The sequence below is a fragment of the Arachis stenosperma genome, chromosome 8 (genome assembly GCF_014773155.1).
Source record: "Arachis stenosperma cultivar V10309 chromosome 8, arast.V10309.gnm1.PFL2, whole genome shotgun sequence".
Lineage (NCBI taxonomy): Eukaryota > Viridiplantae > Streptophyta > Magnoliopsida > Fabales > Fabaceae > Arachis > Arachis stenosperma.
Genome location: NC_080384.1, coordinates 17,899,312 through 17,923,439, shown reverse-complemented (window position 1 = coordinate 17,923,439; position 24,128 = coordinate 17,899,312). Strand labels below are relative to the sequence as shown.

The following is a 24,128-nucleotide window of genomic DNA, read 5'->3' as shown; positions in this document are numbered from 1 at the left end:
TATTCCCCTGTACCCCCACATACCTCACTAGCTTCTGTATCAGACGAAGAGGAAATGTCTTTACGATCTTGGCCAGTATCCTTTCTGTCACTGCTCTCCTTAAGTATGTCAGAGGATTGACAATCTGGATTATCAGACAGAATCGGTGTCTTCTGTCCACCTACTTCAGTATTGGTTTCATTACCATCCAAGGACCCCTCGTCAGTTATTTTCCTTATCCCTTTCAGCAATAGTTCCTTCATTTGCTCCGATATGTTTGCCATAACACCAGGATTACTATCATTGACTGGACTAGCAACCTCGGCAGACGTGATTGAAAGAGGATTACACAGATTTTCATCAAAATGGTAATTTTGTCGAAGTTTGGGCCTACGACGCCATGTATCTTCTGTCTTGTCCAGTTTCCAGCGTTTGACAGCATGGTTTGGAAAGGGGTTGGTAGACCAAGGGCCTCTCTCATCAATCAATGAACGAAACATGTGTATCCATTTTTCCTGTAAAAACAATCCAAGTTTTATCACAAATTTACTTAGCATTTACCAAAAAGAATTGGAGGAGGAGAAAAGCAGTGCTATTATGAATAAGTAAAAGAACAAAGAAGGATGTTATGTATACAGCTACATTCTGCTGCTCCTCCTCATAAGTAAGCTGGAATTCCGTTCTTCTGCTTTCATCCGAAGCTAGAACAGTGTTCAAGCTATTTTGTATCTCATCTTCAATAACTTTCTTGTTACTAGATTCAGCCAATGAGTTTTCATCTAATCTAGAATGGAGTTCCTGTATCTGCTGGTCGCGGTCAGTCTTTGATGTCTTCATGTATTTAGCTTCATCACTGACCTGAAACCGAAGAAATCAGTAAAATGTGAAAAATAACGATAGTTAATGTAGAGAAAAAGGAATACAGCAAAGACAATGTGTCATATAATAAAAAAAATACATTATAATAACAGTTATATAATTATAATTACTGAAGTATCTCAGTGTAGCAGAGGCTGAAATAACCAATTTGACCCATCAACTAGTGACTAGTATCTCCTATTTGTAGTCATCTTTGCTAGCTGAAATCATCTAAATATTTTGACATTATGAATTCTCTAGTACTAGCAAAAATCATTTTGACCACAAGAACAAGTGCAACATCTTTGATACTTGAAATCACCTATATCAGTTTTACCTATCTCAAAATTTCCTAAGTTTCACTGGAACCCATACCTACCACCACTATTGCAACACACACAGCAAAAGAAATAGGGAACAAAAAAAAACCAGAAGACACTATTTTGATCAATATAGCATTTTGGCCATACTGCTGCAAGAACACGATCCTTTTGAATCAAATTTTGTAGGGATCCTGCATCTTTTGAGTTATGGCTTGAATCCATGGTGTCATCCCTGCTCACAATGCTAGTAGCAAGCATCGATTTTCCAATATTGACAGTCTCTCGTATCAGATGAGATAGGAGATGAATACGAGCACCATCATCCAACATTCCATACTGTGCCCTAACTGCAAGCAGTGACCTAGCAACATCCAAACCAAAGCTTAGTTTCTACAATAACTAGAAAATACAATCCATTGTGATTAAAATTAAACATTCAAGATCAGGCTGTGTATATAGAAGAAAAATCTTACCAAATAACAAGTTGAAGCCTACTCTTGCTTTGTTCATCATCAGCAGTTAAAAGGGAAGGTAAAAGTGAGGTGAACTGTTGGACACACCGGGATGCCCTTTCTAAGGAAGCTCTACAAAGGTACAGGATAACAAGGCGATAAATAATTCTAGGGCACCTTTCTGCCCGTAAAACCATAGCTTTATCAACATTTTTGTTAGGTTTTACACTCAAAGCACTGCCAATTCCTCCTGATACAACAACAGCAGCCACTTCAGCGGCCGGAATGTTTAATGACTCAACTAATCCACGTGCCCTTTGACTAAGGGATGGTCCTGCAAACGATGAAGCTTTGGGTAACATGTTGCTAGGTCCTTTATTATTCATCTTGCTAATAACAACCCACAATTTGTCATATAGATTCCACCATTTCTCTGCAATCGAATCATCATTTGTCATTGGCGGCTTGAAATTCTTTGATTTTCTGAAAGATTACAAAAGACCAAACTGTAAATAATGTGATCTAAACCATAAAAAAAAAACACTTTCTTTTCTCTTCACAAGTGTTGATAGTGCAAACAAGAAGGACAGCAAGATTCATCATTTCAATACCTTGATGTTTGTTCGTCAGCCTCTCCTATTAGCACTTCTTTTAAAGCGGAGTTGTACTCTTTGTGAGATTCCATTTCCAAGTTAAGGTGAAATTCAGAGTCACTTCCAAAGAACTGCAAGAAATTTTCTTTTTAAGGGGGGGAAAAAAAGCAAATCTTGAACAGAAGTTCTAAAGCCATTCTCATTTATAGAATCGGAGCATGATGCAACATTTGGATATCTCTGCCAAAAAATAGACAAACACAATCTAATAAAGACTCAAAAGCCTTATAAAGTAGTATCTCTTTGAGCCATCATAAACACCATAAGTCAGTCTGGAGACATCTAGTTTCTAAAATTATTCTCAGCTTGAACATTTCAGGTAGGGTGCTTTGTTACTGTTCATCTTTGCAATTGCCCATTGTTGGAATAAAGTTAACTATTGTCATCATAAAGGGAAGGAAGACAAGAATTTATGTCGCAATAGAGTGCTGCACTTTTGGCTTTGCATATGGCTCAGAAGAATTAAAATGGCTTGAACTCATGCTGATGACCCAAGTCTACCTAGCATCTAAGCAATCTAGTTGATGTATGGATTTTGCACACCTAAAAAACAGTTGTTTCAATGATATTGGAGTTGCAATAATGCCCAACTTAGTGGGAAACTCAGGCTACGTACAAACAAGAGTAAATTTGAGTACATGAATTCTATGATAAAACATGTTGTTTGAAAGTTAACCAAACTAGAAAATTAGGGAATTGAATTTCGGTTACAATTGATGATTTTCAGATTTTTCGTGTAACCATTCTCCCAGTGCAACATTCCTCTCTAATTTGGATGGTTTATTCTTTATCAAACATGTTTAACTTTTAAGGAAGGAGCAATTATGATCCCTAAGTAATTAATTAATGAAATTTTTTCTATAGAAATTTAACCATATACCAAACATAGCCTCATACATAAAGGATGCAGATAAACCCAATACCGGGAGTTCTTTGTCAATCTCAGATATCAGCATGTCATCAATTAGTCTCAGCAAATACAACGTATTATCTCGACAGGGTTGTGAAATGAAAATATTATCCACAGCTGACAGCTCCACCATATTCTGAATAATATCATCATACATATCTCGAAGAAAATTTGGACACGAATTGCCATCCTACAAAGAGAATATTTAAACAAGGCCATGACTTGAATAAGTATATGGCGCTGACCATAATAACCAGACTAGAATAACATACATTACTAAAATCTACAATGTCAAGGTGTAGTCAGATTCAGGCTTACTTCAGAGTGCATGATAAGGAAATTGACTGTCTCTTCCAATTGTTGCCAACCACCTTTTACAGAATGCAAATAGTGACAGAGAACTAGAGAAAACAAGTTCCTCACCAATAGCAGCTGATCCATGCTATTTTCACTTTGATCAAGTGACTGGACATTGTGGTCTTTTAAAATATCAAGCTTTAGAGAACATGAAAGCCATGCATTCCACCCATATTCCTATTAACAATATTATCAATGAAACAGGTTGTCAACTGTATCAACAAATATATAAATAAACACGAACTAACAACGGTCATACCATAAAAGCTTCGATATTGGAAGGATTTGAATCAAGAAGATCAAGTAGATCTCTGATAATTTTAATTTTTGCAAGTCCATCTTCACAGCCAGACAGATATCTGAAAATCAGTGGCAACATTTGAGGAAGTAAAAAATGGGTAGTAATGCCCTTGCTTCTGACCCTCTCAAATTGGTTGTTCCTTTGTAAAACCTGTAAGCCATTAGTTCCTTCCATGATTAACAGAACATGACAACAAATAATAAATAGCCAAATTCCGTAGTTTGCAATATTACTGTACTTGAATTCATTTTTAAGTACACGACCCAAGGCTTGCAAAAGGAAGCAGTGCCATTCCACATATGATTATTGTCAGAATATACCAAATTAGAGAAAAGAAACATGAGGGGGTCTATATTCCACATTACCTGCTTGGGGCTAGCACCACCAAGAAGAACATCAAATAACGTGGCACAGAGATTATCAGTCTGTGGAAAGTAGAACAGTCTATCAGATATAGCTAGGAAAATTGGTTGCATTCTGTTTTTCCTTTGGCCTTCAGAAAGAGATCTAGGTCGTCCCATTGGGAGGTTGAAAAATCTTGTTCCCTTCTTCTCAGATGGTAGCCCAACTAAAAGCCTTCCTATGAACTGTAAGCTCAGTAACCTGATGGATTCAGATTCTCTATGATAACAAAGAAAAAAATGAGAAAATATAAGAACCTGATATTTATAATGCCTACTTTTTTACAACTATATATGTAAACTCAAATCCATAAACTAGTTGACCCTTTTTTTATTATCAAAAAAGAAGATATATCAATGAGCCCAGTAATATTACCCAAAACTACCAAATGGCTGCAAATTGATAATAATACTGTTGGAAAGTGTAAAATGGTTGTTGCCTAAGAATTAGAAATTCAGACACTATCCTCCCTTTTCGTTGTTATTTTCCATACTGTTGTTACTTAAGGAGGATTACTTATCCTCCCCTCTCAGCATAAGTTTTTCTGTTAGTAGTAAAACAATTTTTGATAACTCCACCTATGCTACACTTGCGGTACATAGCCGGTCCCAAACCCGGATAAAAGAGGAGGGTTGTGTTAGGCATTCGACAACCAACATAAAAACTTAGTCGAATCTTCATGACATTGATCAAAGATGTTATTGCGCTAAAGCTAGGCCGTTGCCCAGAAGCAACGCATTGTACGGCTCGCGTACAGTGTCAATGAGCAAGAGCCGCTGCATCGGTGCCTGGGTGTAGTGTTAAATGAGCAAAGGTTCTCACGTTTTTGTGAACGGACGATGGTAAATAAGTTAGTTCACAAAGAAAAAGATAAAGGCAAAGGTCAGAGTAACAGAAAATTGAGATTTGGGACATGGAACATAGGCGCTCTAACAAAAAAATCTATGGAGGTAGTAGATACCATGATAAGAAGGAAGATTAACATCATGTGGCTACAAGAAACAAAATGGGTCGGTGCAAAGGCTAGGGAGTTGGATACCTCCAGTTTCAAATTTTGGTATACAGGAAAGGTGAAGAATAAGAATGGGGTAGGTATTATCGTGGATAAGCAATGGAAGAAGGACGTAGTGGATGCCAAGAAGGTGAGTGATCATATCATCTCTATCAAACTTGTGGCGGAAGGAGGTAGTTTTCATGTGATTAGGACCTATGCACCACAAGTAGGTTCGGATGAGCAACACAAGATAAGATTTTCTCAGAAGGAGATTTAAATGGCCATATTAGAAGAAAAGTGATGAAGTATAGAACTATTCATGGAGGTCATGGTTTCGGAGTGGTCAATACCGAAAGTAAAACTATTTTGACTTTTCTTCGACTTTTGACCTTCTCATCGCAAATATATGTTTTAAAAAGAGAGATGAACATCTTATAACCTATAGGAATGGTATGACAAGCTCTCAAATCAACTTCTTGTTGATGAGAGTCGACCATAAATTTTGGATTAATTGTAAAAGTATTTCGGACAAGAGTTTAACAACACAACATAAGATGCTCGTCATAAATTTTCACGTTGAACAGAAGTTGAGGAAAAGACGTCATACGAAGAACTTGGCAAATAAAAGATGAGGAACAAGGAAATTTCCTAAGACAGGCAGAAGAAGAGCCAAAGTGGGAAGGGAATGGAAGTGCGGAAGAGATGTGGAGGGAGATACTTGGGAAAAATATAAGACGGCTAAAAAAGAGACAAAAGTGGCTGTAAGTGAAGTAAGAACAAGAGTATATGAGGGTCTCTACCAGTCTTTAGGCATGAAGGAAGAAGAAAAAAATATGTATAAAATCGCAAAGAGTCGTGAAAGAAGAACGAGAGACTTAGATCAAGTTAAGTGCATAAAAAATAAAGACGGAGAGGTTTTGGCTCAAGATGAGAAGATCAAAGAAAGGTGGAAGAGCTACTTTTATGAGTTAATTAAAGAAAAACAGAAGACTCTTCCGAGCCTTGGTCCTTGGTCGGTTATGCACGAAGAAGAAAAATCAAAATTTCGATTACTATCGAAGGATTTGAGACTTCGAGGTAAAAGAAACTCTAAAGCGGATAAAAAATAGCAGGACAATAGGACCCGATAATATTCTGATTGAAATTTGGAAGAGCGTTGTAGAGAAAAGTATCAATTGGTTAATCAAACTTTTCAATGAGATTTTAAAGTAAAAAAAGATGTCAGATAAGGGGAAAAAGAGCACATTGGTACTTATCCACAAAAATAAGGGGATATACAAAGTTACAAAAACTATAAAGAAATCAAGCTCATGAGTCATACCAAGAAGTTATGGGAAAGGTGATGAAACGGAAGCTAAGACAAGACATAAGTAACAGAGAACCAATTTGGTTTTATGCTAGATAAATCCATCACTTAAGCTACATACATGTTAACAAGGATGATGGAAAAATATCATAATAATAAAACAGATCTACATATGGTATTTATTGATTTGGAAAAAGCGTAGGATGGGGTGCCAAGAGAGGTCTTATGGAAAGTTTTGGAAAGGAAAAGAGTAAGGATCGCATATATTCGTGCAATTAAAGACATGTATGATGGGACTACAACTAGTGTGAAGACTCAAAGTGGTGTGACAGAAATTATCTATTGGTATAGAATTACACCAATGATTATTCTTAAGTCCATACATTTTCACATTAGTCTTGGAAATATTCACAAAGTATATCCAAAAGCATGTGTCATGGTGCATGCTTTTTGTCGATGATATCGTCCTTATGGGAGAGTCAAAAGAAGATCTAAATAAGAAGTTGAATTTATGAAGAGAAGTTCTAGAAGTGTATGATATGCGCATAAGCCGTAGCAATACAGAATATATGGAATGCAAATCCGGCCGCCGAAGAAAAAATCTTAATACAAAGGTGAAGATTGGAGATATTGAACAGAATGTAAATCATAGGATTCAAGCAGGTTGGTCAAAATAGCGGAGTGCGCCTGATTTTATGTGACAAAAAAGTGTCTTTAAAACTTAAAGATAAACTCTATCGCACTGCTATCAAACCGGCTATGCTTTATAATACAGAGTGTTGAGCGGCCAAAAGAGAGCACGAACATGTTAAATATGGCAGAGATGAAAATGTTGAGATGAATGAGTGGTCATATACAATTGAATAAGATAGAGTTGCAATAGCACCTATTGTGGAAAAAATTGGTAGAATCACGTCTCAAGTGATTTGGATGAGATGAAAGATGGACAAGGAGTAAAAGATAAAGAAAGACCTACGAAGACTATTCATGAAGTGGTCAAACAAGATTTATATATAAATGATCTCTCTGTAGACATTATACATGATAGAACTCATTGACGTCGTTTGATTTATGTAGCCAACCTCACCTAGTAGAACAACGCTTTGTTGTTGTTATGGTAGTAGAACAATTTTTGATCAACCTCTTTACCTTTTATTTATTTTTTTTCTTCTTTTAATCATTGGAAAGGACAGAAGACCAAAGTGCACAAAGAAAAGCCAGACTCTACCCTCCAACACAGACCAAAAATATTGATCTAAATGAAGTGATGCACATTTTTGTGCTTATATACAAAGGCAGTAACTAGTGCAGCAAGCTATCCCAGGGGTACAATAGGTATTTCAAGACTTAAGTTTGTTCCTGCTACTACAACAGGCAATTATCCTTGCTGGCAAGGGTAGTTCTAACTACCTATCCTTTGCATTATTCCTAGCTTGCTCTGTTTGGTATTAAATCCCCAAGAAAAACCCTACAGTTCTGATGTGGAATGCGCTCAAGCCACAACAGCCAAAGCAATTTCCACTCCATCAAATCATAAATCTATGACCTAGATTAAAATCCCAATTACTTGCTTCCAGCCAAAAACATATTCATTCAACAACAAACAACAACAATAACAACTACAAAGCCTTATCCCACTAGGTGTGATCGCTTATCCATCTCAACATCCTCATCTTTGCCACATTTAACTTATGTTCATGCTCATCTTTTGCTGCCCAACACTGTTTCATATAACATAGCCCGTCTAGTGGCAGTGTGATAAAACACAAATACACACAGTGGAAGAAAAATCATCAGAGTCATGACATATAACGATAATTATACTATTGGTGTGCATCAATGGAAGAGAGAGAAAGCTCAAGGCACAAGAGAGAAAAGTGAGGTAGATTACAATGTGTGTGTGTGTGATAGAGAGAGATAGGAAGTGAGAAAGTTAGGAGATAAGACAAAGAAAAGGAAAAAAAAAAAGAAGTAACCATTATAATAACTGGGCAAAACTTACCTTTAGAATTGGGGGAAATTTGACTCTCTCTAATACAAACCAAAAAATTTTTTTCTGAATATTTATCCTAGAACAATTTACTGCCTTTTTAACACTGACAGTGATGTATAATGTAATTTGATTCATGAAAGTTCACAATCTATTAGGAATTTCATGGAAAAAATTGTAAGTGTGACATACCGCTGGAGAAGATTGACAAAAACCTGACTACCACCAATGATATTAACTTGCTCGAGAAAAGAAGCAAGCAATGGTTTCTGGGAAACAGCACGAATAACCATGTGCAAGACATCTTCAATACAAGTCATATCTTGACTTGTCTCAAAAAAAGCTATAAGAGCTTTTATGTCGCCTGCAGCAATGTTCTGCCTGCATATATCAAGAAAATGAAATTTATAATTATAAATCAAGGAATAAGTGGAATTAATAAACTATGGTGAATTATTGTAGAGGAGAAAGATGAGAGCAAATTAAAAGGTATGAATATGAAAATTAATCAATCAAAAGAAACTATACCTGAGACTCATTTCACCAAGACTTAACAAAAGAAGACGGATCTTATGTATTTCTTCTACACCAGGTCTCTGCTCAGTATTTCCTTTGCTAACAGGATGTTGATCAGGGTTACTTCCAGGAAGGAATCGAGACTTGACATTATCACAATAGAATTGGTGAATTATGTCAAGAACACGTGGAAGCCGGCACAAACTCCTCAGTAATCGAGGATCGCTATCAAATTGTTGAATCAGAAACATGTATAGTTCTCGTTGCACCTTGTAAATTGCGTAGACCCAGATAAGAGGATTAAGAAATATGCTAGAAATAGCCTCCTTCACAAGCAATTCTGCTAATCATGAGAAGAATCAGAAAGGAGCATAGACCAAAGTTGTGTGCCGACAGAAAATATTACCAAAGTTGGATGTAACATAAGTTTAAAAAGATAACATACCAGAGTTAGAAACAACATTAAAAAGATGCTTCAATGCAGAAAGAGTCTCCATATTAAGTTCTCGTGGAGGAACTGATTGTAACAAGAATCCCAGGACAGAAAATCCAGACACAAGATACATCTGTTGTTGATTTGCTAAGTTCTCATCTATAAGAGAAGCAATCAGCTCAATAACCTCGGTCATCATATATTCCCTCATTGTCTGTGCTACTAATGTCTTTTCATATTCTCCCACCTTTTCAATTTCAAATTTACTACACTGTGTCTGGGCGATAAGCGGGAAAAGCACAGATACGCCACCGACACAATATATTATTTGCTGCAGCAAGCGTCGTGAACATAACTGAGTTCCACCAATTACAGCCGCCTCAAAGGAATTCTTCTCCAATGCCTGACTCATTATTGGTGAAACATTAAACAGCATTTTGCCAACACTTGCCTGAAAAAATTAATAAAGCCATTCAGAGTCTCAACTTTAGAACAAATATGGCTTAAACATACTCTTTTGATTCAAAAAATAAATAAATAAATAAACAAAATAAATACAAAGAGAACAAAATCATATACATGTACAGATAATCAGGTGATTTGAAAGGTGAGCTATGAGTCTAGAAGAAGCAGAATCTGTTATAGAGTTAGAGTAGGTGCCAGCTTGTATAGATCTTACAACTAACTTAAGTATGAGAAGTTTCTTCTACCCCTTTGTACTAGCTTACTGAATAAGCTACTCAGCTATGTATACAAGCAGTGAACTGAGCTCAGACTCAGTAATGAAATAACATAATAAATATTCACTCTCAACTCCTTCTCTCTTCTAACTCTTCTCTCCTCTCCCTTTCTCAAACTCTATCAACAGGCAATGTATAGAAGGAAAAAAAATTAAAAAAAAAAATTAAGGACCTGAGCATTGAGTCCAAAGATGATTTTTGATGCAAGACCATCTTTTACATCAAGAATCCCACTGGGTAACTTATCACCACAAAGTGGTAAAGCTTCATTATCAAGGAATGAATACATATAACTGGGTCCCAGAGAGTAGATACTCTGAACTTGTTCAGCAGAAAGGGCGTCGTTAAACAAATAAATGGGGCCAATTTGGCCAAAAAAAGGGCCCGAATCTCGGATTGATTCAAAGATGAGTGCATTGTCTTCATAGTGAGGCATCTTAATTTTTGAACCAACCGTACAACTTGTTAATGATTCACTCACTTTAGCATACCTGAATAAACAAAGCATGTAACTCAAGTCATAGTGACACAAAGGTCAATTCGTCAAACAGTATAAATTTTTAATTGATTATAGAACAATTAACATGGCATAAACCTGCATCTTTCAGATGAGACAAGATCACCATCGATATAACATCTCAACAAACTACCCCCTGAAAACGCTCTTCCAATGCTATGAGTTATGCAAAGAAAATGCCATCTACTCCTAACTAGATTAACATTCAGGTCCACACGCTGTTTCTTTAGGTTAATTGACTGCAACATAGAAAAAGAGGGGTGGGGGAGACGGATAAAGAGGAAAAAAAAAAGATCAATGTTAAAATAATGTTAGCAAAACCCAAAATAGAATGAATGGAAGGTCAGACCAACTAAACCAACACAAATAAATGCATAATCAGAACCCAATCTTAGAAAATGAAGAAGCTTATCTTAAGATTTGTTTTCCTACCTCATAAGTTAGCTTCTCCCTTGCAAGCACAGCCAAGGTTCCTTTTCCACTTTCCGTAAGAAAACTGAAAAGACCCATTGTTCCATTTTTAGGGAAGTTCTCAATCCTGAGCCAGCAGGAAAAAGAAAAACCCTTATACATAGGCCACTGCAGAGGTGTTTTAAGAATGATACCCTACAAGGATTTGAAAACAATGAGATAAAGGTCCCATAGCAATAAGAACAATACAAAATTACATTTTACATTAGCACATACAAAAGTAATTCTGCAAAAGAAAAACGCATGCAGTTGAAACATCCATTTGAAAAAAGCAAATACTTCACAAATAGCATACAGCATCAATTAACAGCCAACAAAACAGTACGTCTTAATTCCGTAAATGTCAGAATCAAAATTGAAGCTCAAAAAGAACCTTCTGTATAATTATTTTGAGTACACGTCTTCTAGTAAGATTCACAAACAACAGTAAGTCAAAGTAATTCAAAGCTACAACAAAAATGTGAATGATATAGGGTGAGTTTGGTCAAGTCTGTACCTTTCAAAAGTTGTCTATGTTTCTTGGCTTTTCAAATATTAGCAAAAGTTATAACAGTTATGTTCTGTAAAACAAAATATAAATGGCTTTCCATAAACAATACAAGAGTTTGGTGAAATAGCTTTTAAAAAATTAAAATGACTTTAATAGATATTAACGTAATAAGAAATAAGAACAAAAGAAGACAGTTATTAATATATAAAATTATAATAGATTTTTTTTAATTTTGAAAAACACAAGGTAATTGTGAAAACTATCTTCATAATCATAGATGCTTTCAAAAATATTCATAGCTTTTAAAAGCTAAAAGTACAGGCACATAATATTTTTTAATTTACCAAACACAAAATGACATGCTTTTGCTTTTGAAAATCACAAATATCTCTCCAGTAAGCTTACCAAACCCACCCATATTTAAGTGAGATTACTCTCAGAAGCTCACTCAGATTTCATATCCCTGGTTCTATTTGTATTTGTCATAAACCTTCACAAAAGAGAATAGCTTGAGTACTTACGGAATCACTTCCATCAAGATCAAAGAATGCAGTTGGCCCCTTCTCATGTAGCATTGACAAGAGACTTGTCAACAAAACAGAGCAGTATTGTCTCCTCTTCCCAACTTTCTCACTTCGCAGTAGAGCAAAGATTTTGCGGATGTCCTTGCCGGATATACTATGCCCACCAATGGCTTCAATTAAATGAGAAATCTTAAAGATTACACTATCATTATCCTCTTGAGAAAACCAATTAAGAAGAAAATTAAGCATTCCTGCTCTGACACAAGAAGCTCTGTTGGAGATGGAATCTCTTAGCAGTTGCTGAAACATGTCTAGTCCATAATGCTGCAAAGACTCACTGCTCTGCCCAATCACAAGACAGCGAGAAATAAAACAGATGGTATTATTTTCTCAAAATGAGATTAATCAAATACTCAAAAAGTTATCAAGAAAATTAACAATTGACGAAGAGAAGGCAACGGAAAATGAATTCCAAACCTTTTGCAGTACAGATAGATATAATATTATTACATCTTCATTCTGAAATCAAAAATGCAAAAACAGAACAATAAGTAAAATACTATCATGAAATTTCAATAAATTACAATAGTTCTAAATACATAACATGCTGCATTTTGTGCAACAAATGCCACTTTTGGAAGCCATGCTCTAGGAATAGGAATCAAAAACGAAAACAATGCACATTCACCGAACAGTTTTTGGAAGCCATGCTATAGCATATCACCTTAATCTTTGGACTAGTATTGATGTCAAATTTTCCGTCAAAAAGCATATCAAGCAATTCATCTAGAAAGCTTTCACTTGAATGCCAATGGCAAAAATCTAACAGAAGACTCTGCATTGTCTGGTAACCCTTTCCAGCAAGTGCTCTAAATGCAGCCTGGAAGCAATTAAAAAATACGAAGTGAATTTCTAAGGGAGATACAATGATATAATTCAAGTGAAGGGTGAGGTGAAAAGAAAAATAAATATATAAATCCAACCTGGTTAAAATGAAAAAAGGATTAGACCTGACTTAAACAAATGATGCTTATTGATATTTGAATCATCAAATTGGCAATCAGTGCAAATATTGGAAACCAAATTTTCATTATTCATCATTCATTCAATTTGAACAAAGAATATTTTATTTTAGTTTGAAAAAGATTAAGCAATTAAAACAGCAAATATGATCACATTACAGTAAAGGAAAACAAAAGAATTCACTTTTGGATTAAGAAACAGCAATTTGAATTTTGATGCCACTTGTGCTTGTGTCAAATAAAACAATAAAGAGAAAGACATTGATGCCAATAACTAAGGGAAACGAAACACAAATTAAAAAGAAAATCAGTACCTTTGAAGCATCATTACTTGCAAGCAGACAAGTGAGTGTTTGGAGGACATTCAAAACTAATTTCTCCCTATTTGGCTCATCAAGGTTGCTGTTAAGCAGCGATACAACATGCAAGAAGCATTCCCCGTCACGAAATAGAGCTTGATAGTACTGAAACAATACAAATCCCACCCACCCCCAAACAAACAAACGAAAAAGAAAATCAGTTAAATTGCCAGATGCATGTGAAGACGTTAGCAAAATATAGTTGGGACAAAAATTAATGCTGGAACATACTGCTTGGTTAGCCTGTAGCAAATCTCTCATCCCACCCAACAAATCAATAGACAGATCAACAAAACTTTTTTCCCGTTCTTTTATTTGAGTGAACACTTCTAAATACTTAGAGCATAACTGTAACATTGCTTTTTTATCTTCCTCAAAGTGTGGTACAATCTGTAAAAAGAGCAGTGTTAAACATAATATAATACGAAAAATTTACATAATAGTTATGGCATGCACTATGATTCCAAAGTTGCATCCTAACACAAAAAAATCACGACATATGGATACATAAAACACAATACCTTCATTAGATCAAGTATGTGTCTAAGCACATCCTGTCTCAAACCTTCTACCCAAAACAAATCAAACAAGCAATCAACGCATGAAAAATTATGCAAGATCAAACTCCTAGTGTCTTCAACAGCTTCTGAGAACTTGGAAAAGAACTCCAGGCATAATTTCATACAATTAAACCAACTTTTTACACTCTCAGACAAATTGGATTTATATTGGTCATGCACCAGTGATAATAATTCCATGCTACTATTCTCATTGGAGGGGTTCATGATACCAGATCTTCTAGACTCTTGTCCTTGAACACAAGCAACCTTTAGAACCCGGGAAATTGCATCCAATGTATTAAAGGAAGCAATTGTTTTTTCTGGAGAGAGCTGCAAAATGCGAACCAAACTCCTCAAAAGAACACTAGCAATTTCAGGATTATAAGCAGAATGTTCAAGTGCATCCAGCATAGCAGACATTTCAGCCTGTCATTGAACCAAATGTAGAAATGCATTAGAAAATTCCCACATACAATTTCTGATACAGAAGAGTTAGATTGAAACAATGAGAAAGACAGAAAGAATTACACATCACAAAGAACAAAAATGCAAGCACCATAAGACTATACATCTTTACTCAAATCAAGATAATCAATAGATAGAAATCATCAAGAAAGGCACACAAGATAACAGAGTTAGAGGTTAGTTAGAATAATGGTATCGAAATAACTGATTTCACTTTCGGAATCCCTCTCCCACAAAAGAAAGAAAAAGGCCAGCATAGTTTAGCAAAATAAAAATGGGCAGAGTCAAATAACAACATTGCTAGTGTTAAGTTAATGCAAATATGTGGTACAGGTGATTAAATATAACAATTAGTTTCGACAATGCAGCTGAGACTACATTGCCAGTGTATATCTTTCACAAATCACTACACCTCTTTGCTAAAATGGTGTCATTTCCAATCTACTGATCTATATAAACCACATGAAACTTCCAGTGATCCAGTTCATGTCACAAAAGCTCTGGACACAAGCATATATTACAAAGGTGAATCTAAGAAAAGGTGATTTGAAGCTTCTACCAAACCTCATTTTCAAATGATGGAAGTAATTATTAACAGAAAGAATCTAGGAGGGGCAAATGAGAGAACCCACCATGTTGTGTGCATTTCCACTTGAAGTGGCAGCAAACTCCACAAATGAAATTATTTCTAACTGTAGATTATTGACACCACTAACTTCTGCCATGTTGCTTACACTACTTGGAGCAGACAGTATTTCAGAATCCTCATCGTTATCAAGTATCTGTCTAGCAGATTCATCAGAAACTGATTCGAAGAAAAAGAAATTTTCTGAAAAGACAAGATTCCATATTCCCTCTTCACGGAAAATTTCAAGTAAGAGAGGAGAAGAAGAGAGAATGTCTCTGAATGCATTAAGAACTGTGTTCTGTAGAATTGTGACAAAAACCCTGCAGTAAATATGAGAAAAACAATACCACATAATTAGTTCAATACATGAAAGCACCAATTCCACGACCATAATAACAGAAATAGTTCCCAAATTACTGCTTTTACAGACTGGAACTTTAAGCAGATGTACAAAGAAATTCACGGCCAATTAGTGAAATCAACCTTGAATAACTTGGCGACCCATTCTGACTTAAGCAAGCTTTGATGCAAGGAAATACTGCAAATAGAACTCTTATGACCCATTTGATTGACAGTTCACAATAGGCCGAAGAAATAGGCAATGACAATCGACTAGAACATACTTGGACCGTAAGAGATTTTGAGCCTTCAGGTACTAGAAGAAATGAACAAAGACCCCTGCTCAACCTTATAACATAATCATTCCAAAACTCAAAAAAGGAAACATGGGTTGGATGGCTAGCTGATGACGCAGCGGGATTGGGTTTAACACCATTCTCTTCCTTTTTAGTGTCAAGATCAAGCAAACCAACAGCCTGATGCAGAGGATGACCCTTCTCTTGCCCCAAATCTTGAAGCACAAAAGCTGGTGAACAAAAGCTATTTGCAAATTTATGCACCCTACCAATTTCACAAAGAAATTGCAAGTTGTTTGTATTTCCATAGCTGTTTAAATGTCAAGGTCTCAAGGTCACATAAAATTTGAGCAAGAGAATCAAGCACCAGGCAGTCTTCTTTAAGGAAAAAATAGGGCAACAACTACCCCATAAATTTGAACACATGCACGACGGATAATCATCCTAGCTGCCACAGAATAAAAACTAAGAAAACCATGAATGAATATTAAACAGAGAAATACAGCTCAGATTAATATGCATGTAACTTCTTGGAACTTTCATATGTAATGGTGTGGATGCAATTTCTCTGCTACTTAGATTATAGATTTTAAGTAGTATAGGGATGTTTACATAAAAGGACTCATCAAAACAACTGTGCTTGCAAATTAGTAGAGCCTCAGAAATTAACATATGCGAACTAAGGATACACAGCTTCCCTCAAAACTTCCAGAGCAAGAATATGAAGCTGGAAAGTTCTCTGCAGTGGTTTATCATCCCTGCAAAACCATGACACCCATCATCAATTAATAATCCACAAAGACTCAACCTTCAAGAGGTGCAGAAGAACTGTGCAGATCATGTTCTGGCAACTGGCATATTTGGCTGGAAAGGAATGTGTGAGTACCTAAGGAAAAAGAGGGTTATGGGGAAAGAACCACTCATCAAATCCAACACCAAGCACACTTTGGACATCCCACATAATCCTAGATTTTTTGAAGGAAACTTCCTCATCTTTTGACAGTAATTGGAGTGGGGTTACCTTCCTAGCTTCTTTCAGGAAAAAGTTCTGCAAATGACCTTTTCAGATGTGGTTTCTTTGGTAGACAAGCAAAGAGATTGACATGCAGTTTTACTTGGCCCAATCTAGTAGAACCTATATGTTTTCCTTTTATTTCCTCGTGAAGATACATTACCCTCTCACTGTCCACTCCCCCCCCCCCCCCTCTCTCTCTTCCCTCCCCCAAAAAAAAACTACTAAACCAAAAAATAAATAAACAAACCCACTGAAGTTACATTACCTCAATCCGTCAGCCAAAACAAATTTACTGTAAACTCTAGCATAATTCGATGGAAATCCAAGACCATCCAAAAGCACTTCCAGCCCTCCAATACTTTTAAAATGATTTTGACCCCGGGGATTTAAAGCCAAGGCCAAGGATAGGATTTTCAAGCTCAAGTACTGAAGTGAATCATCCATCCACAGCTCTTTCAAGCTGAATCTTCTGATGACACGTAATAGCTCTGTGACAAATCAAGTCTGATGAATACAATATGGACACTCATAAAAAGAAGATATAAAATAAGTCTAGATATCTAGGAGAGGTCTGTGAACATCCCATTAAATACAATCAACACGGAGCAATTAAATATCAAATTGACTTTCTCAAACTTCAAGTTGGAATAAATAGCAAATAGGTCTGTCTAACTTCTATTTTTACTCGAGAAGACTCCACCTAGACTTTTGTATGCTTACACAATAAGAGGACACAGGTGCACAAAGGCACACGTGCCCTGTCCTAATCCTCATCTCTGATTTCTGATATTACAGCAGAATCAGGGACCGAATCCATTAAAATTTATATTTTTCGTTTTTACTCCCCCCCCCCCCCCCCCCCCGGGGTTTTTTTTTTTCTGTTTCAGGCAACAAGATTTTAATTCCTTAATCCCACTTTTTTTTTCCACAAACTAGAAACCAAACAAGCCTAAGGTTTTTTCCTAGGTGGAGGGGGGAGCCATTAACATCAAGTTAAATTACCTTAACCATTGAGTCCTACAATTTCACCAAATTTCCAAATACTTTGTTATAAGTTAACTCCGTAACTATATAAATCTTTAATAGGTCCTTACATATAAATTTAAACTTTGGGACAAAAAAAAATTATTATAGGACACCACTTACAAAAATATACAATCAACATTCCTAAAACCTATAACAACAAACAATGACCTTTGGATAATAGTTGCCAGTCACAGCCTGTTGTGAATCTATGTAAAAGTAAAATAGAAAAAATTGAAATAGACCTTCTAATGTGTGTGAAAAATCCAGTGACCTATAAATGTATTTAACCAACTTTAAAGAATTTATTTGTACCCTCATTCATGTATAATTATTTGGAGCACATATTTTTTCCAAGTAACAAAACAATAGATTCCTACCTTACCTACTAACCAATTTAGACCACCAGCCTCCATCACAGAAACAACTGCTTTCTGTCGCCAATGTAGCCTTGCTTCAGTAGATAAATCCCTTGAACTGTTTGAAGAGCTGATTGGAGCATCAGCATGAAAAGTAATGCCTACAGGATGGCAGAACAACTCATCTTGTTTGTCTATATTATATCCTAAATCAATGAAAATATAAATGATTGACACAACATATGTCAGAATTTGTTGGAGAAGCTTGATTTTATCTGCCACAAAGACAGACAAACTTTCATCAGCAGAAAGGGCACCACTTATGGTTTTAAGTTGTACGACAGCCCCTGTAACAATTAACAAAATGAAACCAGAGTAAAAATCGACTTCAATTGTTTTTAAAATGCATATTACGATCCATTGTAACAACGAAAGTTAACTTTTGAAATGCAAGTGTGTAGAGTGGGAAGTAAGATAGATTTTAGAAAGTGAATCCTATTAAATACCAGAAATTGAGTTCATATATATACTTCTAATGGAAGTAAATCTAATTTTCGGAACCATGCCAGCTCAAAAATGCATGGCAATACAACATCCAAAGTGCAAAATAAAATACAAAATACAAACAGACAACATCATGGACTATAAAGAAACAATATGCAAAACCCAAAAATCACAAGTGGAAATATAGAAATATTTTGACATAATATCATAGAAAAGAGTTACCAAAACCATAAATTATAAGAAAAACCCTTAGACATGTAAGATGGATCATACCTTTCATTAGTGCTGTAAGTTTCTGAACCCCACCATAGTATCCAAAGACACGACAATTATATAATGAACGGGTTATAATTTTTAGTGCATCCAAAATAAAATATCCTTCAGATGTAATAAATGATTTGGTAGTGGCCCCAGATAACTCTTCTGGGGATTGCACCACGCTGGTGCTCACTGAAAAGAACAAGAGAGAACTAAAATTATTGTAAATTACTGTTAGCAGTTACGATATCAGTAACCAAAATTACAATTTTTAAGAATTCAATATCATCATGAAATCAAGTAAATGAAATGGGACTCAATTCTGACTTGGCAAATTAAAATAAGATAGTTGTTCCCAATAGGAGAAATGGGAAATAACTATAAAGCCTGTTTTCTCATTTCCATTTACTTTACATACAGACAATAAAGGCCTGATGCTTATTATTGATTATAAAATGCACTAAAGTTTAAACCCAGCCAGACTACATCTTAATCGATGTTAGTAGTAGAATTCTCAGGGTCTGACTCAATCCAAGTTAACTTAATGGGGAATGATTCCCAAGCTGACTTAATACCCACACCCTGTGCCCACAACTAGACATCTAGATTGTAGCATAAACAGGACTAGACATGTATAAGTGGCAAAAAAATAATCTGTAGAATAAGCTCTAATATTACAGTGTATAGAGTGGATCTCCTCAACTCCACCTAAAGCAAGCCTGAGGACGAGCATTATCCAAGTTATTCAGAAGGCACTTCACTTTGGCCATATTTCTAGCAGATATAGACTTAAAAAGGAGGAAGGAGAAGGTGATGGAGAAGAAAAAGAAGAAGAGGATGATGATGACAATGATGATGACACAATGATTTGCAACTTACACTCAGTGACCAATGAGCTTAGCTGAGTAATCTCATCAATTAATACTCGAATAACTTCAACGGGATGTCCAGCTGAGCAGCCAACAACCACATCATCAGCAGATTGTAAGTTCTCAACAGATGCAGACTCTAACAATATACCGGAATTTACAGGTTGCCAGTCCTTGTAGGCAACTACAAATTGCTTGATGAAAACGTGAAGCAACCTCTTTTTCTCCACCTAAAACATTCAGAAAATTATGTTATACGGCCAAGTTGCTAAATAAATAACTACTGTTGTATAGAGTAAGATAGAAACCATCATTATCAAGAAATACAGCAACCCACAACTGAGAAAGCACATATGCCTCATCTTCCTTTATTTAAAGGGATTACAAAATAAAATGAGTAGCCTCAGAGATTAATCCTTAATAAATTTGGAATTCGGCAAATTGGTCCTCAAAGAAATAAAATTGACAAATTAGTCCTTAATATTTTAAAATATCGTACATATTAGTCCATAATAAAAAAGGACAGTGTCGTGCACAAGCATCTCTGCCATCTCATGCAGGGTCCAAAAAAGGGCCACACACAAAGGGTGTAATGTAGACGGCCTAACCTGATAATTGCATCAGTGGTGTAATGCACGAACTTTCAGTGGCAGATTTCTGACAAGCATATTTTACAGAGTAAGATTCGATGTTTAGCATCTATTTGGTGTAAAGCTCACATTCTTTGTAGGGGACTTTCCCTCTCAGAGATGTTGAGAGATTGAAAGCTATGCTTTATAGATAAATATTTTGTTTTGTTTTTCTTTTGTATAGGGGAACCCTTATCCCCAATTTGTATCATCCTTCTTATCATCTTAATGAATCTCTAATTTTCTATAGAAATAAATATGATAGAAAGATTAAACTGACAAGAAATTGAAAAGATAAGGGACTAACTTGTCTTTATATTTTGTTAGTGACTAACTTGCCTAATATTTAAAAAGATCAAGAACTAAATTGTCAATTCCTTTCTGTTAGGGACTAATTTATCAAAACTAAAAATTGATAGGGATTAATTTGGGTGTTCACGCAAACAAAATTATTAGAAGTGGTGAGACAACAAGATTACAAAAGAAGACAGAGAATGCACAGACAAAAAACATTTTTGAGATGAAGAGAATCGACATAGAGAATCTATCATCTGTACAAGACCAAGAAATCATAGAAAATTTAAAAGAATAACCTGGATACCATACATGACTTAAATGCAAATATATATATATATATATATAGCTCATGAAAAGGTTGTCAAGCTTCAGAAATTTAATGTACAATAATTATAAAACTAATTAGCATAACTCCAAGCATACCTTATCATCAACTTTCTCATATCGCTCCCATAGAGTATTTACAATTGCCTCATCACCAACATCACTGGGAAAAAGTATAAAATTAAATAGAACTCAAATGAAAGCAAAATGGATGGTAACAAGATTACTAAGATATACGCATGCTAACATATATGCATGCTAATTAAGGTCGCAACTACGGATTATGGAAAAAAACTTTTGTTTGCAGATCCTAATTAGATTAATGCTAGTGACAAGCTCTTGATGTGTAGGATACTCCTTACTTTGTTGCCCAATATGTGTAGAATCTGCGGTTTAGATTCTGAATGGAGGTCCATCTCGTTCTATGTTGCCCTGTGTTGAATTCGCTTTGGTTCAGTATTTTGGGTATCTTTGGAGATCCATTTTGGATTGTACATGAACTTACATTAGTCTCAACTTCACTAAGTTCAGAGGTATTAGAAGTCTTACATTGTTTGAGAATATAGCAATGATAGCATTTATAAGTGCTAGGCAACCCTTAGCCCTTAAGCTAGCTTTCGGGGCTGGGTTAGGCCACTCAATTCTAATAAAAGGTTTTGGCTTGTGTAAAGAAGCGAAAATTATATGGAAACCCTCATTTTTTTTCTAATGCTTTGATGTCCTTGATTGGAAGCGAATTCTAGTATCTTTGAAGATTCCTTTTCCACTATTGATTTTGTTTGGAAAAGAATTACCTATTTAGCATCCGTTAAGTGCACAGTTGATGTTCTATTTAAGGTTTTCTCTTTAGGGTTTAACATTCAAAGGGACTCCCCAGTATCGTTACACGGTCTATCCCTTTAGGTTAGCTATATGTGCTATATCTATATCCACTTTTGTAAATCTCTTCTCTTCTCATATGTTGTTGTTGTGATTGCTAAGTTATGTAAAGTCATTCATTTGCCTATATCAACAGCTGAATCTCTTGCAAAAGATAATTCTTGATATTGTATTGCTACTTCTAGAACATTGTTCGAAAGTTCAGTATAGTTTGCCAAGACTGCAAGAATAGATAGGAGAAAATTGCTTGGCAACATGTTACTTATTATTTGGTTCATACTTCATACAGTTCAAGCAGAGTGCAAACATCTTTCAGGGTCTTGTTTCACCCATAAACATGCTTTGAGATAGGTTTATGCTGTTAGTATCACTAACGCTCTGTTCAGGGTCATTCTACGGAGTAGCTATTGTTTAAATCCAAATGGATTTGAGCAGCTTATCCTAGTTCCTTTTGTAACTTCTACTTTGTTTTCTATCGAAACCTGAGTCATCTCCTCACCACTTGGACACCCATGGCTGCTCGTCACACTCCATATTACTAATATGATATTATATTATTACTAACCGCCAGACGGTTTCTAACACAATTCAGCCTCTATGAACAGATCACTCCACTCAAGGTTACATAAAACTCCATTTCCAACACTTCTAGCTAATTATGAAAGAAAGCAACCTAGACCATTAGTTAAATACTTCAAGCACAACGATAGACGTAACTTATGGAAAGCTACCAAACTTGAGTTTGTTGCATCTACAGATGAATGGCATGCATTGTACATCAGCATAATTTCTATATAGAAATGTTTCATTGTTAACTAATTATTATTTAGTTATATAGTGTTGTTACCTGAAGCGAATCTTTGGTCCAGGAGGAGAAAATTTTTGAGCTTGGTAACCTGAAGGTTCACCAATTTGGCCCGACGAAGTTCTTCGGATAAGGTCAGCAACACCCTTAACGATGTTCATCCTCCCTCACGGAGATCCCACTTGGCATCAAGACTTCGTGATACAATTACAAGTTTCAACGACCATTCCCGAGTGACTAAGTTTCTAGCTCAAATAATCAAGTTGAGTTGCAAGATAACAAAAAATATACAGATGCTTAAAAACCACCAACGCCACCAGGCCCACCACTGATTAAAAATGATAAAACCGCCACCCAAACCTGCTGACAAGGTAAGAAAAGTAAAGCTTCAGGAAATTAACACGGGCCAATAATGTCAAATATAAAAAATTTACTTGGTCGTAGTCACCATGCCATGATCCTTCCTTCAACTTGTGTTCTAAGGAGAAACAAACTAAACACAACATGTAATATTAACTACGAACTAACTTGAGAAAATGAGTAAATGACCAAGCAATATTCTCATACTCACTTCAATACATCCCTTTCTCAGCTGAACGAAGCACTTCCTTCACTCATTAAACAGCTCTAACATCAATATCCCTCGAGATTCTCGAAAGTTCAAAAAAAAAAAACTCTGAAGAGCTAGTAAATTCAAAATAGCAGATACATCTGTATCCGAATTCGACACATTTTAATTTCAATAATCCAAAATTGTACTATTTTCTAACAACAAAAAATCACTTAATTGATAATGATCAAGATCAGTAATCGATTTGAAGTGTACCTGAAAAGACGAGATGATGAAGTTCTAGGGTTTGCGATGGAGATCGGAGATAGCGATTTTTCTTTTCTTTTTTAATATATTTTTAAGATAATTCTATGAGCTTCTTTAATAGCGTCGGTAATGGAATTAGGAGAATTGTTTATCTTTATTTATTATTTATTTTGTTTTCAATATTATTCCAAGAATCGGAACTCGGACGAAATGAAGAATCCGTGTAAGAGAGGAAACTAGGAAAGTGTTGAAAAGCGAACCTTGGAAAATGGTTTAATTCCATTTTTTCCCCTAGTGGGGTTGGTTTCCGTCAAAACGATTTTTACCAGGCTAAGAGAGCAAATATGCTAAGTAGATTTTTTTTTTTAACAAAAATTAGGAGATTTGACCTTTGATCTCTTAAATGAATATAAAAAAATATATCATTTAAATTATAACTCATTGACATATTAAATAGATATTAA

At 35.5% G+C, this 24,128-nt stretch overlaps 1 protein-coding gene across 7 annotated transcripts in view; it reads right to left on the bottom strand.

Annotated features, from left to right (window-relative positions):
- The window catches only part of LOC130943465 (BEACH domain-containing protein B), a 31,150-nt gene extending 7,256 nt beyond the window's left edge, over nucleotides 1-23,894 (bottom strand). Inside the window, exons 1-33 of one of the 7 annotated variants that reach the window (XM_057871355.1) lie at nucleotides 23,674-23,790; nucleotides 23,419-23,498; nucleotides 23,282-23,340; nucleotides 22,890-23,207; nucleotides 21,263-21,326; nucleotides 19,924-20,143; nucleotides 19,060-19,236; nucleotides 18,309-18,629; nucleotides 17,166-17,388; nucleotides 16,575-16,643; nucleotides 15,734-16,195; nucleotides 15,255-15,570; nucleotides 14,119-14,583; nucleotides 13,829-13,987; nucleotides 13,553-13,702; nucleotides 12,941-13,096; nucleotides 12,694-12,735; nucleotides 12,214-12,558; nucleotides 11,164-11,337; nucleotides 10,810-10,970; nucleotides 10,387-10,705; nucleotides 9,487-9,925; nucleotides 9,054-9,381; nucleotides 8,718-8,906; nucleotides 4,199-4,454; nucleotides 3,792-3,983; nucleotides 3,494-3,709; nucleotides 3,189-3,365; nucleotides 2,224-2,336; nucleotides 1,634-2,095; nucleotides 1,308-1,521; nucleotides 616-837; nucleotides 24-494 (exon numbers count right to left, since the gene is read on the bottom strand). In XM_057871355.1, the coding sequence (XP_057727338.1) occupies nucleotides 24-494; nucleotides 616-837; nucleotides 1,308-1,521; nucleotides 1,634-2,095; nucleotides 2,224-2,336; nucleotides 3,189-3,365; nucleotides 3,494-3,709; nucleotides 3,792-3,983; nucleotides 4,199-4,454; nucleotides 8,718-8,906; nucleotides 9,054-9,381; nucleotides 9,487-9,925; nucleotides 10,387-10,705; nucleotides 10,810-10,970; nucleotides 11,164-11,337; nucleotides 12,214-12,558; nucleotides 12,694-12,735; nucleotides 12,941-13,096; nucleotides 13,553-13,702; nucleotides 13,829-13,987; nucleotides 14,119-14,583; nucleotides 15,255-15,570; nucleotides 15,734-16,195; nucleotides 16,575-16,643; nucleotides 17,166-17,388; nucleotides 18,309-18,629; nucleotides 19,060-19,236; nucleotides 19,924-20,143; nucleotides 21,263-21,326; nucleotides 22,890-23,008 (7,221 nt within the window). In that variant the 5' untranslated portion in view covers nucleotides 23,009-23,207; nucleotides 23,282-23,340; nucleotides 23,419-23,498; nucleotides 23,674-23,790. Of the gene's footprint in view, nucleotides 1-23; nucleotides 495-615; nucleotides 838-1,307; nucleotides 1,522-1,633; nucleotides 2,096-2,223; nucleotides 2,337-3,188; nucleotides 3,366-3,493; nucleotides 3,710-3,791; nucleotides 3,984-4,198; nucleotides 4,455-8,717; nucleotides 8,907-9,053; nucleotides 9,382-9,486; nucleotides 9,926-10,386; nucleotides 10,706-10,809; nucleotides 10,971-11,163; nucleotides 11,338-12,213; nucleotides 12,559-12,693; nucleotides 12,736-12,940; nucleotides 13,097-13,552; nucleotides 13,703-13,828; nucleotides 13,988-14,118; nucleotides 14,584-15,254; nucleotides 15,571-15,733; nucleotides 16,196-16,574; nucleotides 16,644-17,165; nucleotides 17,389-18,303; nucleotides 18,630-19,059; nucleotides 19,237-19,923; nucleotides 20,144-21,262; nucleotides 21,327-22,889; nucleotides 23,499-23,673 lie in introns of those variants that run through there. The other 6 variants (XM_057871353.1, XM_057871352.1, XM_057871354.1 and 3 more) reach the window with 6 other exon arrangements.
- Between the last annotated feature and the right edge of the window lie 234 nt (nucleotides 23,895-24,128).